This window comes from Agelaius phoeniceus, chromosome 4 (assembly GCF_051311805.1).
Source record: "Agelaius phoeniceus isolate bAgePho1 chromosome 4, bAgePho1.hap1, whole genome shotgun sequence".
Lineage (NCBI taxonomy): Eukaryota > Metazoa > Chordata > Aves > Passeriformes > Icteridae > Agelaius > Agelaius phoeniceus.
Window position 1 is genome coordinate 74,770,152 of NC_135268.1, and position 13,464 is coordinate 74,783,615.

Here is a 13,464-nt window from a genome sequence, read left to right on the forward strand (position 1 = left end):
TAATAATTTCAGAAAGCACTGCCATGATTACTAGAAACACAGCCCAAGTTATTTTGATGAATTAGAAGCTATTTAAGTGCTATTTACCAGTACATTTTAATATGCTAGAGAGCTACAGGACACATTTTAAAGTACTGGATGCATTAATCCTTGAAATAATTGGAACAAGTGTATAACATGCACATGGTTGGTGCCAAACAGCTGCCTGCAGCACACCAAGCTAGATTCCTGACCTCATCCTTCTGCTGAAGATGGCACAAGGCTCAAGAAGCCACAGCTCACCCTGGTTATGGCAGATGAGGGCAGGGGAGGCAGGGAAGGGCTGGAGTACAGGAGCACGGGTTAAACCCAGGTGGAAATGAAGCAGTGCAAAGCCACTCAGCCTCCTTCTCCTCTCCCCCACCCTGGAGGTGTGGGGAGGAAAATCAGATGTAAAATTTGTAGGCTGAGAGAAGAACAGTTTAATAATGGAAAACAAAATAAAATACACTAAATAGCTAATAATAACAATGATATTTAAAAGAGAAATGAAAGAAACCAACCAAACAGCTGATGCACAATAAAACTGCCCAGCACCTGCTGACCCAGATCAGAGCCCTGCAGGTAACTCCCCCAGTTTACACACTGGGCATGATGCTCTGAGCTGTGGAATATCCATCTGACCAGCTGGGCTCACCTACCCCAGCTATGATCCCTCCCAGTTTGAGTAACTCCTCACTGGCAGAGCAAGAGAAAAAAAAAAAACAAAACAGCAAACTTCTGAGAAACACAACTTAGCAAAACCCAAATAGCAACACCCATCAGTGTATTATCAACATTACTCTAACTGAACCCAAAACACAGCACTAGAACAGCTCCTGAGAAGAAATTAACTCTATCCCAGCCAAAACCAGGACAGCAAGTCAGATCAGAAGCAGCTGAGGGAGCCGGGCAGGGGCTGCAGAATCCCTGAGGGAGCCGGGCAGGGGCTGCAGAATCCCTGAGGGAGCTGGGCAGGGGCTGCAGAATCCCTGAGGGAGCTGGGCAGGGGCTGCAGAATCCCTGAGGGAGCCGGGCAGGGGCTGCAGAATCCCTGAGGGAGCCGGGCAGGGGCTCAGCCTGGAGCAAAGGAGGCTCAGGGGGCCCTTGTGGCTCTGCACAGCTCCTGCCAGGAGGGCACAGCCGGGGGGATTTGGGATCTTATCCCAGGGAACAGGGACAGGAGCAGAGGGAACGGCCTCAGGGGAGCTCAGGGTGGGCACTGGGGACATTCCTCATGGAAAGGGCAGGGCTGGAGTCCCCATCCCTGCAGGGATTTCACAGCCCTTTGGATGTGGCACCTGGGGACATGGGGCAGTGCTGGCAGTGCGGGGGAGTGCTTGAACTCACTGATCTCAGAGGGCTGTTCCAACCCCAATGATCTTATGATTCTATTCTATGATTATGGAGGATGAAGTAAAGAGTGCTGAGAACATGAAAAGAAGGAAGCTATGGATGCTGAACTGTTAATCTTCTTCATTTTGTTAGAAATAATGTGAAGATATTCCCAAGTTCTTCCTTTTTCTAAGAAAAAAAAAAAACAAACAAGGGACTCAGCCTGTATTTTAAGCATCTATTTAATAAGGCCATTTGTGCTGCAGTAAAAAATTATTTAATAAGCAACAAGAGTAAATAAAATATCTGCAGCATAACTACAGATTTGAATTACTGCAGGAGGCCATTCCCACTTAATGAAAACACTGGGAAAACACATATATTTAGGGAAAACAATATACAACACATAAAACCATCTGCCTGAGTCTTGTACTCAGCAAACAGCTCTCCTGCTCAAGTTTTTCTGAGGAACGAGTCCAATTATTTGTATCAAACCAAAACTACACCATTTCCATTTGATATTCAGACCCTAATGGGGCACACGAGGTTTGATGTGCCACCACAAAAATACTAAACTGGCAGCTTTTGTCCCATTTGTGCAACAACACCCATTTCTCTAACAATCATAGTAAGGCTTCAGTGGGACATGTAGGATCATGGAATCACACACTGCTTTGGGCTGGGAGGGACCTCATATCCAGCTTCAACCACCCTGCATGGGCAGCAACACCTCCCCCTAGACTGCAGCAGACACTGGACTCCCTTAGAAGGGGGTTTCAAGGACAGATAATGAAGACAAGACAAACAGCAGGCAAGAAACAAAATGAGCTGTGCATGTGAGAAGCAGCAGAGAAGTGCAGTAGAAGACACCTGAGGTATTTGGTACATCCATGTAGTAAAGCTTAGGATGAGATCACAGAATGGAATCATGGAATGGTTTGGTTTGGAGAGACCTTAAAAGGCCCTCTGGTCCAACCCCTCTGCCATGAGCAGGAACATCTTCAGCCAGGTCAGATGGCTCAGAGCCCTGTCCAGCCTGGAGTGGAATTGATGGGGTACCCACCCCTCCTCTGGGAAGCCTACTCCGGTGTCTCACCACCCTCAGCACAAAAGATTTCTTCCCTGATTAAGTCTTAATAGACCCTCTTTCAATTTAAAGTCATCATCCTTTGTTACATCACTACAGGTCCCACTGAAATGTCCATCCCCATCTTCCTTTGAACTCCTTTTAAGGATGTAGAGATCCCAATAAGGTCTCTCAAGTGCTCTCTGGGCTGAAGGTTGAAGGGAAGAAAAGGAAAAGGAAAGAATGGAAGAAGGGAAGAGAAAGAACAAGGGGGGAAAGAAAAAGGGGGAAAGATTATTGGGCAATAATATGTGCTTACAAGGCCACAAATATTTTTACATCTTCTGTACATAAAGGTATGCTGGTGATTAGTACCTGTGATAGGTGTGCTGGCAGACAGATTTTTTGGAAGATAAGGAAGCACAGATATGAATAAAAAATGTTCACTAGAAATTGTCAAAATAGGTCAAACTATGTGCTGAAAGACAGCTGTACAATCTGTAAATTAAAGAGCTGTGTTATGAAAAGCAGAGAGGAGGAAAGAGAAAGCCCAGTTTCCTTGCAGTTCATTAGCTTTGCAAAGGTTAACAATGGTTGGAATATCATTTCTCCTCTGGCTCTGATTATAATGCAATATTAACGACCTCGGAACTTCACCGTTCTACCCAACCTTTATCCACTGACATTTTCTTACCTTAAAATAACACATTCATGTGTACAAATTAAGGCTGTGTCATACACAGCCCCCTGCCTGGCTTGGTGCTGAACTCCAGGAATCCAACAGCCCCTCTAAACGTGAGGCACAGCCCTCTGATCACAGTAGCCAGCTCCTAAATGAAATGAAACCCAGTCCTGTGTCCTGCTCCACACTGCCTGGTGCTGTCTGAATGCACGACCAGGTTCCTGCTTTTCCATGCCCCTGGCAACCCACAGGCAGCCCAGCCAGTGCCTGGGATATCAAAACTCAGCAGTGCTGGGCTGTGGAAAGCCCACAGCTCTCTGCAAGGACTGCACTGACCTAATTCATCTCAAATGTCAGCAGTGGCACTGAAAATCCCCCGGGTCCCTCTCAGGTGCTCCACACAGCTCAAGGCACAGATGATGCCTCCAGCTGCACAGCAGAAAAGCCCCAAGCCCCACCCAATCTGGCCTTGGACATTTCCAGGGATGGGGCAGCCACAGCTGCTCTGGACAACTCAGGCATTTCCTGCAGAACAGCAAAATGAAGCAACACCCTTAAATGTGCAAACAGAAAGCCTCTAAACATCTGTTTTCCAGAAGAACATCTCTTTAGGTCTCCATTACACCTAAGACATTGATACATATCCCAGGTTTTGAGTTTGGTGTTAATAATACCAACTGGTTTTAGGTTTTCACAAAGCGTTTTCCTTGCCTCTATTTTAGGGAGCAAATTCTCAGCCAACTGTTCCTTATTAACAGCACAGGGGGCTCTCAGGTATTAGTTATTTATGGTCTGCCTTGGATCCCACAGTAATTATGAAATGTGCCCTAGAGCATTAAAAATGCAAATGTTTCAATAGTTTCCCCTACACCCAGTGAGATGAATCACACTGTTCTAATCCACTGGTTAATTAGGGAGTTATGGTGACTGTAAAATAAAACACCTGGAGAGAAGCTTAGGAGTAGTGAAAGAATCAAAGAATTTCTAGCACATCATAAATGTTTAAGTGGAAAACACCTGTAAACTGTCTTCTCCCAAATCCACATGTTCTTATTCCTCTGGCTTGTTAGGATGTTAAATAATATTGCAACATTACTTCTCAAGGAGAGCCATGTGATAACAGTGATGGAGGAAAGGGAACTCGCAGCCTTTGGACGTGTGTGTTCAGCTGCACGTGCCCACTGAGACACACAGTGCACTGATCTTCTGCTTTAACCTGGGACTGGAATCATGCAAGGATTTGGGTTGGAAGGGACCTTAAATCCCACCCAGTGCCACCCCCCTGCCATGGCAGGGACACCTCCCAGTGTCCCAGGCTGCTCCAGCCCCAGTGTCCAACCTGGCCTTGGGCACTGCCAGGGATCCAGGGGCAGCCAGAGCTGCTCTGGGAATCTCTTCAAACAATGAATCTGGAGCAATCCTTCATCCTGAGGAGTTTAAACCCTCATGTGCAGATGTAGCTGGGTCTGTAAAGCACTAATTGGACAGGTTTTGTGGTGCAGATTTGTCTTACACAATTAGAAAAGAACTAAGGAACCAACTGTTTCCCTCTTCATTTTCCTAATAAGCAATTACCCTGCCACAAAGATTTTTAGGGAAGATGTTGACTGTGATTAATTCAGCAAAACAAATGATTAGGCCTGAGCCAGGAGTAACCACCTACTCTGCTCCAACGGCAGGAGGTGGTGATTCTGATTCCCAGGGATCAAACCTGCTGTTTCCCAGGAACTGCACTAAGGCAGATTCTACTCTCTAAAAGCTCCATATGAAAAAAAAAAAACATTGATATAAACCACTTGTCTGAAAGGTCTGTCTGGAGCTTCTTGCTTTAATTAAATTTAGCATGAAATCTAAAGCAAGATATTACTCCCACTGCTCATTTTATACCAGGCATAATATTGCCTACTTTAGAACAGGCTGTGAGACCTGGAGTAGTGTTTACTCCATGTACATCCCTCCTGTAGGACTCCTTATTGATCGGGTATTGGTTTCCACTTCTGGAGTATTAGCAGTCCCTAGAACAGAGGCCAATACACTGGATTTTGAAGCTTTGAAGAGAGGGCCTGCTGTGCTTTGGAAGTGTTTCACCTCTTCATTAGCTTTGTATTTTTTGGAGGAATGAAGAGGAGACAAGTATTGAAATGGCTTCTGCTGGGTCCCACTCTGAGGGAATCATCAGCTCACTTGACACTAAGAAATGAACTTAGAGCTGTGTGTGAAAACCAGAAGAATTTGGCTTCCATTGAACTGTAACATATGTTTGTATTTAAACTGATATACTTTCAGAGTTCAGTTTAAAATCAAAAGGTGGTACCTGAAGAGCTGGAAATTACTCCAGACTTAACTCTTTGCAAAATAACTCTCCTGGTTTATGGCTGGTGCCTGACAAGGTGTGACAACCTGCAGTAAGTCACACACAGCTGTGGCAAGTCAATGTTTTCTACACCCTCTCAAAAGGAACTTCTCCTTTTACAAAAGCCTCTCCCAGCCCCATCCTCCCTTTCCCTGCATGCACTGGCATCATGCATTGGAAAAGATGCACAGACAAATAATTTTCTTAACATAATTCCTAATTAAACATTTAAATCAGAGTGAAGATTTCCATTTTCTAGGCTGTGCTGTAAGCAGGATGTTCAAGTTAAAGAAAGCCAGACCAAGCAGAACCCAAACTCTGAAGCCCAGAACCTAAAGAAGTAACATTTAGCTGTCTTAAATGAAAAGTACCTGAAAAATGTCACAAAGAACTGCACCAGGTCCATAAAGTTGCTGTGCTGTGAGAATGCAATCTGCAAAAGAAAAGCAAATGCTTTCTGTTACTTACTGGAAAGAAAATTCATATTTCAAGATATGTAAAAAGGATTTAAAATTACAATGAAAAGCAGCTTTACTCAGATCAATTCATATTTTTCAACACTGTTTTTGAAAAAGAACGGAAATGTTCTGAGGGAAAAGAAAATAAATTATAACTTCATATTGTTTTGAAAACATATATCCCAGAAATGAAGCTGAACAAGTAACCCTGTCTCCCAGCCACGTTCCAAGGAATATTCTTCAGTGCACACTAAAGAAAACACAACTTCAAAAACTTAGAACAGAGGTTTCACAGAGCTGCAAATAATCTTTAATTAAAAGTGAAAATCTTTAATTATTGTTTACACACCAACCCAAAATTTAATATTTACATTTCAAACAATATCCAGACAACAAAATCTCCTCAAAAAAGGAACTTACACCCAGAGCTGCAAAGAGGCACGAAACACAGAAGATGATAGACACTGTGAAAACAGCTATGGCATTCATCTTAGCTCACTGCCCTGCAATCCCACAGCAGAGCAGGGAAAAACACAGAACATTTGGGACAAAACCAGAGGGAAGAGGCCAGCAGGAAACTGGGAGGTGGTTAGAGGCAAAAGGGAAGATTAGGGAGCCTGGGTAAAAATAACAACGTGGAGGGGAGGCGAGCCAAGAGAAAAGCAACTTGTGCAATATTAGGGATCAGAAGTTCTTTCCAGGTACCTCCTATTTCCTCTGCCTATCAATCTCTCAGCACCACAACAGCATATTAACTCTTTCATGAAGTACCAGAATTCACTCAGAATTAAAGTGAAATCTGCACTTGTCATGGATATTGAATCCATTTCTGGTGTCATTTGTTGTTTTTTCCCTTAATAAACAGTACTTATGGCAACATTAGCATAAACATAAATCCCTCCTCCCAGCAATAGCCACATCCCATAATTCATGAATGTGTGTAAAGTGAGTCATTGCTGGGTTTCTGTTGCTCTGGAACATTTTCTATGATCATACTTGCTTTAAACATCCATTGTAACTTGGTACAGAAGCTGCCCCAAATAGTTTTCTTATCAATACATTGACATATTTTGAAGTTGAAAGTTCCTTTGCAGTTCACAACCACTGTGTGGCTGGAAAGTGAACTCCAAACCTGCACACCAGATGCTGCAACCTCAACAGTCCTGCCTTTACAAGGCAAGAAAACACAGAGTTTCTTGTTGATTTTTGTTTCTGAAGTGCTTCCCAATAGTCTTCTGATTATTAAAAGACAGCAAGCAAGATTTCACTTTTTGTGTAAAAAATCAGTGCCTAGTAACTAAAGTGGTACAGTATTTGCATAAATGGATATTCTGGAATAAACATAATATTCTGGAATGTATTTAAGGCAAAGATAATCCTTAGTGAAATATCTCTTCCCAAAATACAAACATGTAACACAGTCAGTATAAAAAAAAACCCCAACTTTTAATATTTTTTCTGAGAATAACCATGATGCTGAGTGCCTATAAGAGATGCATTTCAAATTAAAGCCCTTGTTATGTATCAACAATCCTTAAGTAGAAAAAGACAATTAAAAGCAGAAAGGAATCCTTGACAGGCCAGTCCCCTGTGGATGACCATCAGGATCAGTTTCTGTGATGGAAACCAAAACTTGCTCCCATTAGAAGAAACAAGAAACTGCTATTTTTAAAATAAGAGAGATTCTATGAAAGATTAATGAGACTGTTACCAGAGAAGGGCTTCTCATCTTTTGATAACAACTGCAGGAAACAAATAAAAACAAACAAACAAAAAATAATGTAGGTTTATTTCACACAGAAGCCTTACAAATGCTTTACCAGTGGTGATTATTTTCTCTACCTGCTGTGGTTCTTCTTCTATAAAGCCCAATTGAGTACCTGTACTTCATACATGGATTAAAAAAACCTGGGTTGTTTCTACAATTTATTCCTCGCAAACTGAAAATACTTTGTGCCATCAAACCTGACCAATCTGTGTCACAGGCAATTTGGTCTCATAATTGTTAATGGTTTGCTTACTTAGAGCTTAATTTCCCCTAATATAATCCGTTCCCAGGACTTAATTAATTCAGTTACATTGAAAGTTTGGTTGGAAATAGCTGTTGAAAGTAGGCTGTTCATTCTGGATCCATGAAAAATATGGCACCAATTTCTTAGCAGGCCGGGTTTTTAATTAAGTTTAGCTGACAGTAGAAGATTCATTTATCCATTCTCAAAAAATGAATTCTGTACCAAAGGCTGAAGCAGTTTAAGTGCAGGAAAGGGGCTCATGCTGGGGCCTGGAAAGGCTCCCCCAGGTAAAGGGCAGAACCTGAGCTCAGCTGCACCATCAAATCCCCACTAACATCAAAGAATCCCAGAACTGTTTAGGTTTAGGCTCATCCAGTGCAACCATCCCCCAGCACTGCCACCACTGCCCCATGCCCCCAAATGCCACACACACAGGGCTGTGAGATCCCTGCAGGGGGAGGACTGGAATGGGGACTCCAGCCCTGGACAGCCCTTTCTGGGCAGAAACTTTCCCTAAAATCCACCTTAAACCTCTCCCTGGGCACACCTGGAGTCCCCCTCAGCCACTGTGGAGCAGCACTCCCAGGTCCCCTTCCACGGAGCAGCTCCCTGACCCTTCCCAAGCCATGCAAGGAGATGTCACACCCTGTTCTTAGGAACAGCACGGCATCCTCAGATCCTTCATCATGGCAATTCCACAGAACGGTACAAAGCCTGTGTTTATCTTATCTGGAAAGGTACCCTGGAGAGCACAGCTGCCTGTCCTGCTTTTCCTGCTGCCACATCACTTGAAGTACCAAAATAATCCACCTGCTTTCCAGAAAACCAGAAGTAGCTGGCTGCATGGACTAACAAAAATTTATAATGAAGAGCTTTACATTTTTTATCATTTGATTAGCATAAAATATGAAGCCAAGAAGAAAATTTGGCTTCCTTTAACTAGCCAACATCTAAAAATTGCACTGGCTTTGAAATCAGTACATGCAAATTTCAAAGGAGTTAATAGCAAATGACTTGGCCACAAAATCATATAAGCAAAGGAAAAGCATATTTGAACCCAACAGACATTTCAGTAACAGTTGGTGTTTCAAACTCAAAATATTGCTGGAGCTAAACTACAGCCTGTGGCTGATAGAAATTTTGAAAACCCAATTAGAACAATTACATACCAGGGCTTGGTTTGCATAAGAACCAGAGTTTGTTCTTCAAGAGAAAAGAAAACAAAATAAATTTGAGATAACAATTTTATAATAAAGTAGGCCAACTAAGACCTAAGTTCACCTTAAACCTGTACATGCAACAACACCTAAAATTACTTAAACCTCTCCTCTTGTGATCTACAAGGGTTCTGAACTTTTTAAAAACAAATTGAGTTTCACATACCACTAAGAAAAATCAGTCCACAACCAAGTAAGAAATTATGTAGAAATCTTTTGTTAAATCCAGCAAGAATTAAATTTGAGTAACTCCTCCCATTTAACTGTAATAAACAGATATACAGATAATTCAGTACACCATAACTTTTTCCACTTGTGCTGGAAGTTACTGATATTTTATAGGAAGGAAAACTATTCACCACAATGGGATTAGGGCAACAGCTTCTCCAAACTCAAAAAATTTAATTTCCAATATTATACATAATATTAGCAGCCCTAATCTAAAACAAACGAAAGAACTGAAAACATAAGAGTTGGGGTTGTTGCAGAAGGCTCTGGGGAGACCTTGCAGGGCCTGCAGGGGCTCCAGGAGAGCTGCAGAGGGGCTGGGGACAAGGCCTGCAGGGACAGGAGCCAGGGAATGGCTCCCACTGGGAAAGGGGAGATTGGGCTGGGATCTTGGCAAGGAATTCCTGCCTGGGCTGGAATTCCCAGAGCAGCTGGGGCTGCCCCTGGATCCCTGGCAGTGCCCAAGGCCAGGCTGGACATTGAAGTTGGGAGCACCCTGGGACAGTGGGAGGTGTCCCTGCCCAGGGATGGACTTTAAGGTCATTTCCCACCCAAACTATTCTGGGATTCTGTGAATGTACTGAGGAATATTTCAAGTATGGCAATTTCATACCATAATTTGGTACAATTTGGGTCTCCAAACACTTGAGAAAACATGAACAACCACAGAAAATAATATTTCCACTACTTTTTTACCTTGGTAACAACTCTAGGATTATTGACACTCTGTATTTCTGTTTTTCTTCACAAATATATAAAGTGACTATATTCCCACCAGTAGTGCCTTCCTTTTCATCCTTATTTCATATCAGGAATGAGAAAAAGAGAAATTGAAAATGATATTTTGCACAGGACATGCTTCTAGAATAGAAAGAACTGTGTAAGAAAGAAAAATAGAAATGTAATTAACTTCTAAAACCAGAGTGACCCAACAGAGACAGCGCAATGTGAATCTGGCTCCCAGAGCTTGGGGCTTGCTGTGAATTCAGAAGATTTCAAAAGGTCCCACTGCTACATCCATTAACCTCACCTGGCAGGTGGGAGAATGCTATAGCACTCGTGTTTTGGAAGTCTACAGGACCACACAGAAATTTAGAGGGTTTTGGGCTGTTTTCACAGAAATTTAGAGGGTTTTGGGCTGTTTTCTGCTTTTTATTTCAATCTAGCCCCAGCACCAAAGTTAGCGAACAAAAACCAGCAGGGGAAAGTGGAAACCTGGGAGTTCCACAGGCTTCCAGTGAGAGAAAGCCACAAGCCAAACAAGCTGCAGGTGACATTTATGCACATTCTCCTCTATTTTTTCCCCAAAACTCCACTGTCTTGTCTCTTTTTTCCTATGGTTAGAGGCAAGGATTCAATCTGACCTTGGTGAATACAGACAACACTTAACAGGACGCCATGGTCTGAATGCTGAGTGCCTGTGCCTTTGTCAAAGGAGCCGCTATAAAACAAAGGGGCTTTAAGTATTCTTGAGTGATGCCAAAGTCATCAAAACATTCATTCTGCCCTCTACAACAATGCTGGGGGGAAACCTCTCTTCTGCTCAGGAGTATTGTCATTGCCTGTTCCAGTTCTCCTTGAGACACACAGTGTGGGACTCTGTGCTGATGGAACTCCTGGCCAAGGCCCACGCTGCTCCTGGTGCTCTCCTCTCCAGAGGAGCACTCAGCCAGCTCCAAGGGCCCTGGCTGCCAGGTTCTGGGGAAGAATGTGCCAACACAGCAATCCAGCTCCACCACCTGAACATGGTCTCAGTCCTGCCATGTGCTGCTGCTCCCTGCGTTCTGTGAACATCTTTAATGAGCCATGGAGTCATTAAGGCAGCAGAGAGCTAATCACAGGAATGAAGGGCAAAAAGCCTTTCAAAAACACCCTTCAGAAGCTGGGGTTTTGGAGCTGCCCCTGCTCACTGAGGGATGAGCAAACACAGCAGCAGCCCGAGATGAGCCTCTTCCAGGCAGGTGGCTCTTAAACGATCTCAGCAACATCAGTTCCAAGGAACACTTTCCAGGAGGAAGCATTTGTTCACCTCTGTGGGTTATTTGGGAGGTTCAGACACAGATTATGACATCCAAATCCAGGGTCACAGGGGCATTCCCATCAGCCCTTTACACTCAATGGAAACCTCATCTGTGGTTCAGCTGACCAAGGCAGGTGCCTAATAATAAATAAAATAAAACTGACCAGGTCCATAACAGAACTGTAAACACTGAAGCACACAAAGACATCTATTTGTAGACCCCTACATTTAGTTAGTTTAAATTTCCATGGTGCATCCTTGCCCTTGGTTTCATGGATGCACTGGAAGCTCCATTTCCTGACTAAAGAGGGGTAAAAGCTATTGCAGCTGCCCTGGGCCACTCGCCTGGCCTCCAGCTGCTGCTCCAGAGCCACAGAATGGGCTGGGTTGGAAGGGACCTTCCAGCCTGTCTCATGCCAGTCCCTGACACCTCCCACCAGACCAGGGTGCTCCAAGCCCCACCCAACAGCTTTTGGGTGAATCCCTACCCCAAGCACACCATGGAAGCAGGACATTCTCTTGCAGAGGCACCCTGATCTTTGTTTTAAATGAACAGCAAAACTCCACCCAAATTTGGAGGTTAGGCAGAAAATTTAACCTGATCCACAGGGAAAGATTCTCTAAATGGAAAGTTAAACCGTAGGTTTCAGAGAAGAAAGGATCTTAACAGGAGATAATTGTAACTTGAAAAACTCTGACACACAACAAGTTGAAGTGGAGCATGATTTGGAGGTGGGAGACCCCAGAGAGTTTGTAATGCACCTGATGCTTTGGTGTGGACATCAGAAGCAGCACTGGAAGGGGCTCTGAGCTCTCCCTTGAGCTTTTTCTTCCCCAGGCTGAACACCCTCAGCTCTCATTCTGTCTCCAGCACCTGGAGCACCTCCACGGCCTCCTCTGGACCAGTTCCTCACCTACTGAACAGTTCACCCATCAAATCCACCTTTCTCCAAATCAGAGAGAACTTGGAGCAGCTGAAGAGGTTCCCATGCTCACATTTGCATTCTACAACAAGCAAAAATTTAATCCTCACTCAAATTTGATTTTCACACCTACTACTCCGAGTCACTCTGCTCCTGCATGAAGGATGAAAGAGATTAATGACTTACTCCTCACCTGCTGCAATATTAACTGAGCCATTGAGCTTTATGGCACAAATACTCACTACCATGCAAATATAAAACCTGCTTCACTCCTGAACTCATTCTGAGATGAAAATCAATTTACATTCCAACACTATGCTGCCTTCCTGCAGTAGTCACAAATTGTCACTTCTCAGCTAATTGGCTGCAGTCAGCAGTTGGCTCAAAAATGCCAATTATACATGTTTTGTCTTCCCATGTGAACTCTCTCATGTTGTGCAGAGCTAACACAGGCACGACTGTCTCTAAATTAAAAATAGCGCTTAAGATGTGGTCCCAAATTTCACAGCATCCCAGAAATTATCACACAAATCTGACAAATGAGAAGTATTTGTTCAATAAACAGCCAGCGGCTGAATTGTGATGCACATCCAAATTTAAAGTGCACTAGGAAATAAAATTCTGGAAAGTCCCATAATTGAAACAGCAAACTCAGCTCAGACCCTGCACACCTCCACATGACAGAAACATGCCCCAAGAAAGCCAAGGCAGGGCCAGAAAAAACTCAATCTCAGTTCTTCTGAATCCTCATTCAGAATTCTTCTGAATTCTCTGAACTTCTCAGTTCTTCTTTCAGGCCACTTACAAGATGAAAGACCTGGAGAGGCTGGAGCGTGGCCAGGGCAGGAACAGAGCTGGGAAGGGGCTGCAGAATCCCTGAGGGAGCCGGGCAGGGGCTGCAGAATCCCTGAGGGAGCTGGGCAGGGGCTGCAGAATCCCTGAGGGAGCTGGACAGGGGCTCAGCCTGGAGCAGAGGAGGCTCAGGGGGCCCTTGTGGCTCTGCACAGCTCCTGCCAGGAGGGCACAGCCGGGGGGGTCGGGCTCTGCTCCAGGGAACAGGGACAGGAGCAGAGGGAACAGCCTCAGGCCGGGCCAGAGGAGCTCAGGGTGGGCATTGGGGAATTAGGGAAAGGGCTGCCCAGCCCTGGCACA

At 44.1% G+C, this 13,464-nt stretch overlaps 1 protein-coding gene across 1 annotated transcript in view; it reads right to left on the minus strand.

Annotated features, from left to right (window-relative positions):
• ATRN (attractin) overlaps positions 1-13,464 on the minus strand; it is a 149,133-nt gene that overhangs the window by 37,510 nt on the left and 98,159 nt on the right. The window contains exon 25 of the mRNA XM_054633262.2: positions 5,826-5,887. Within this exon, the coding sequence (XP_054489237.2) occupies positions 5,826-5,887 (62 nt within the window). The remainder of the gene's footprint in view (positions 1-5,825; positions 5,888-13,464) is intronic.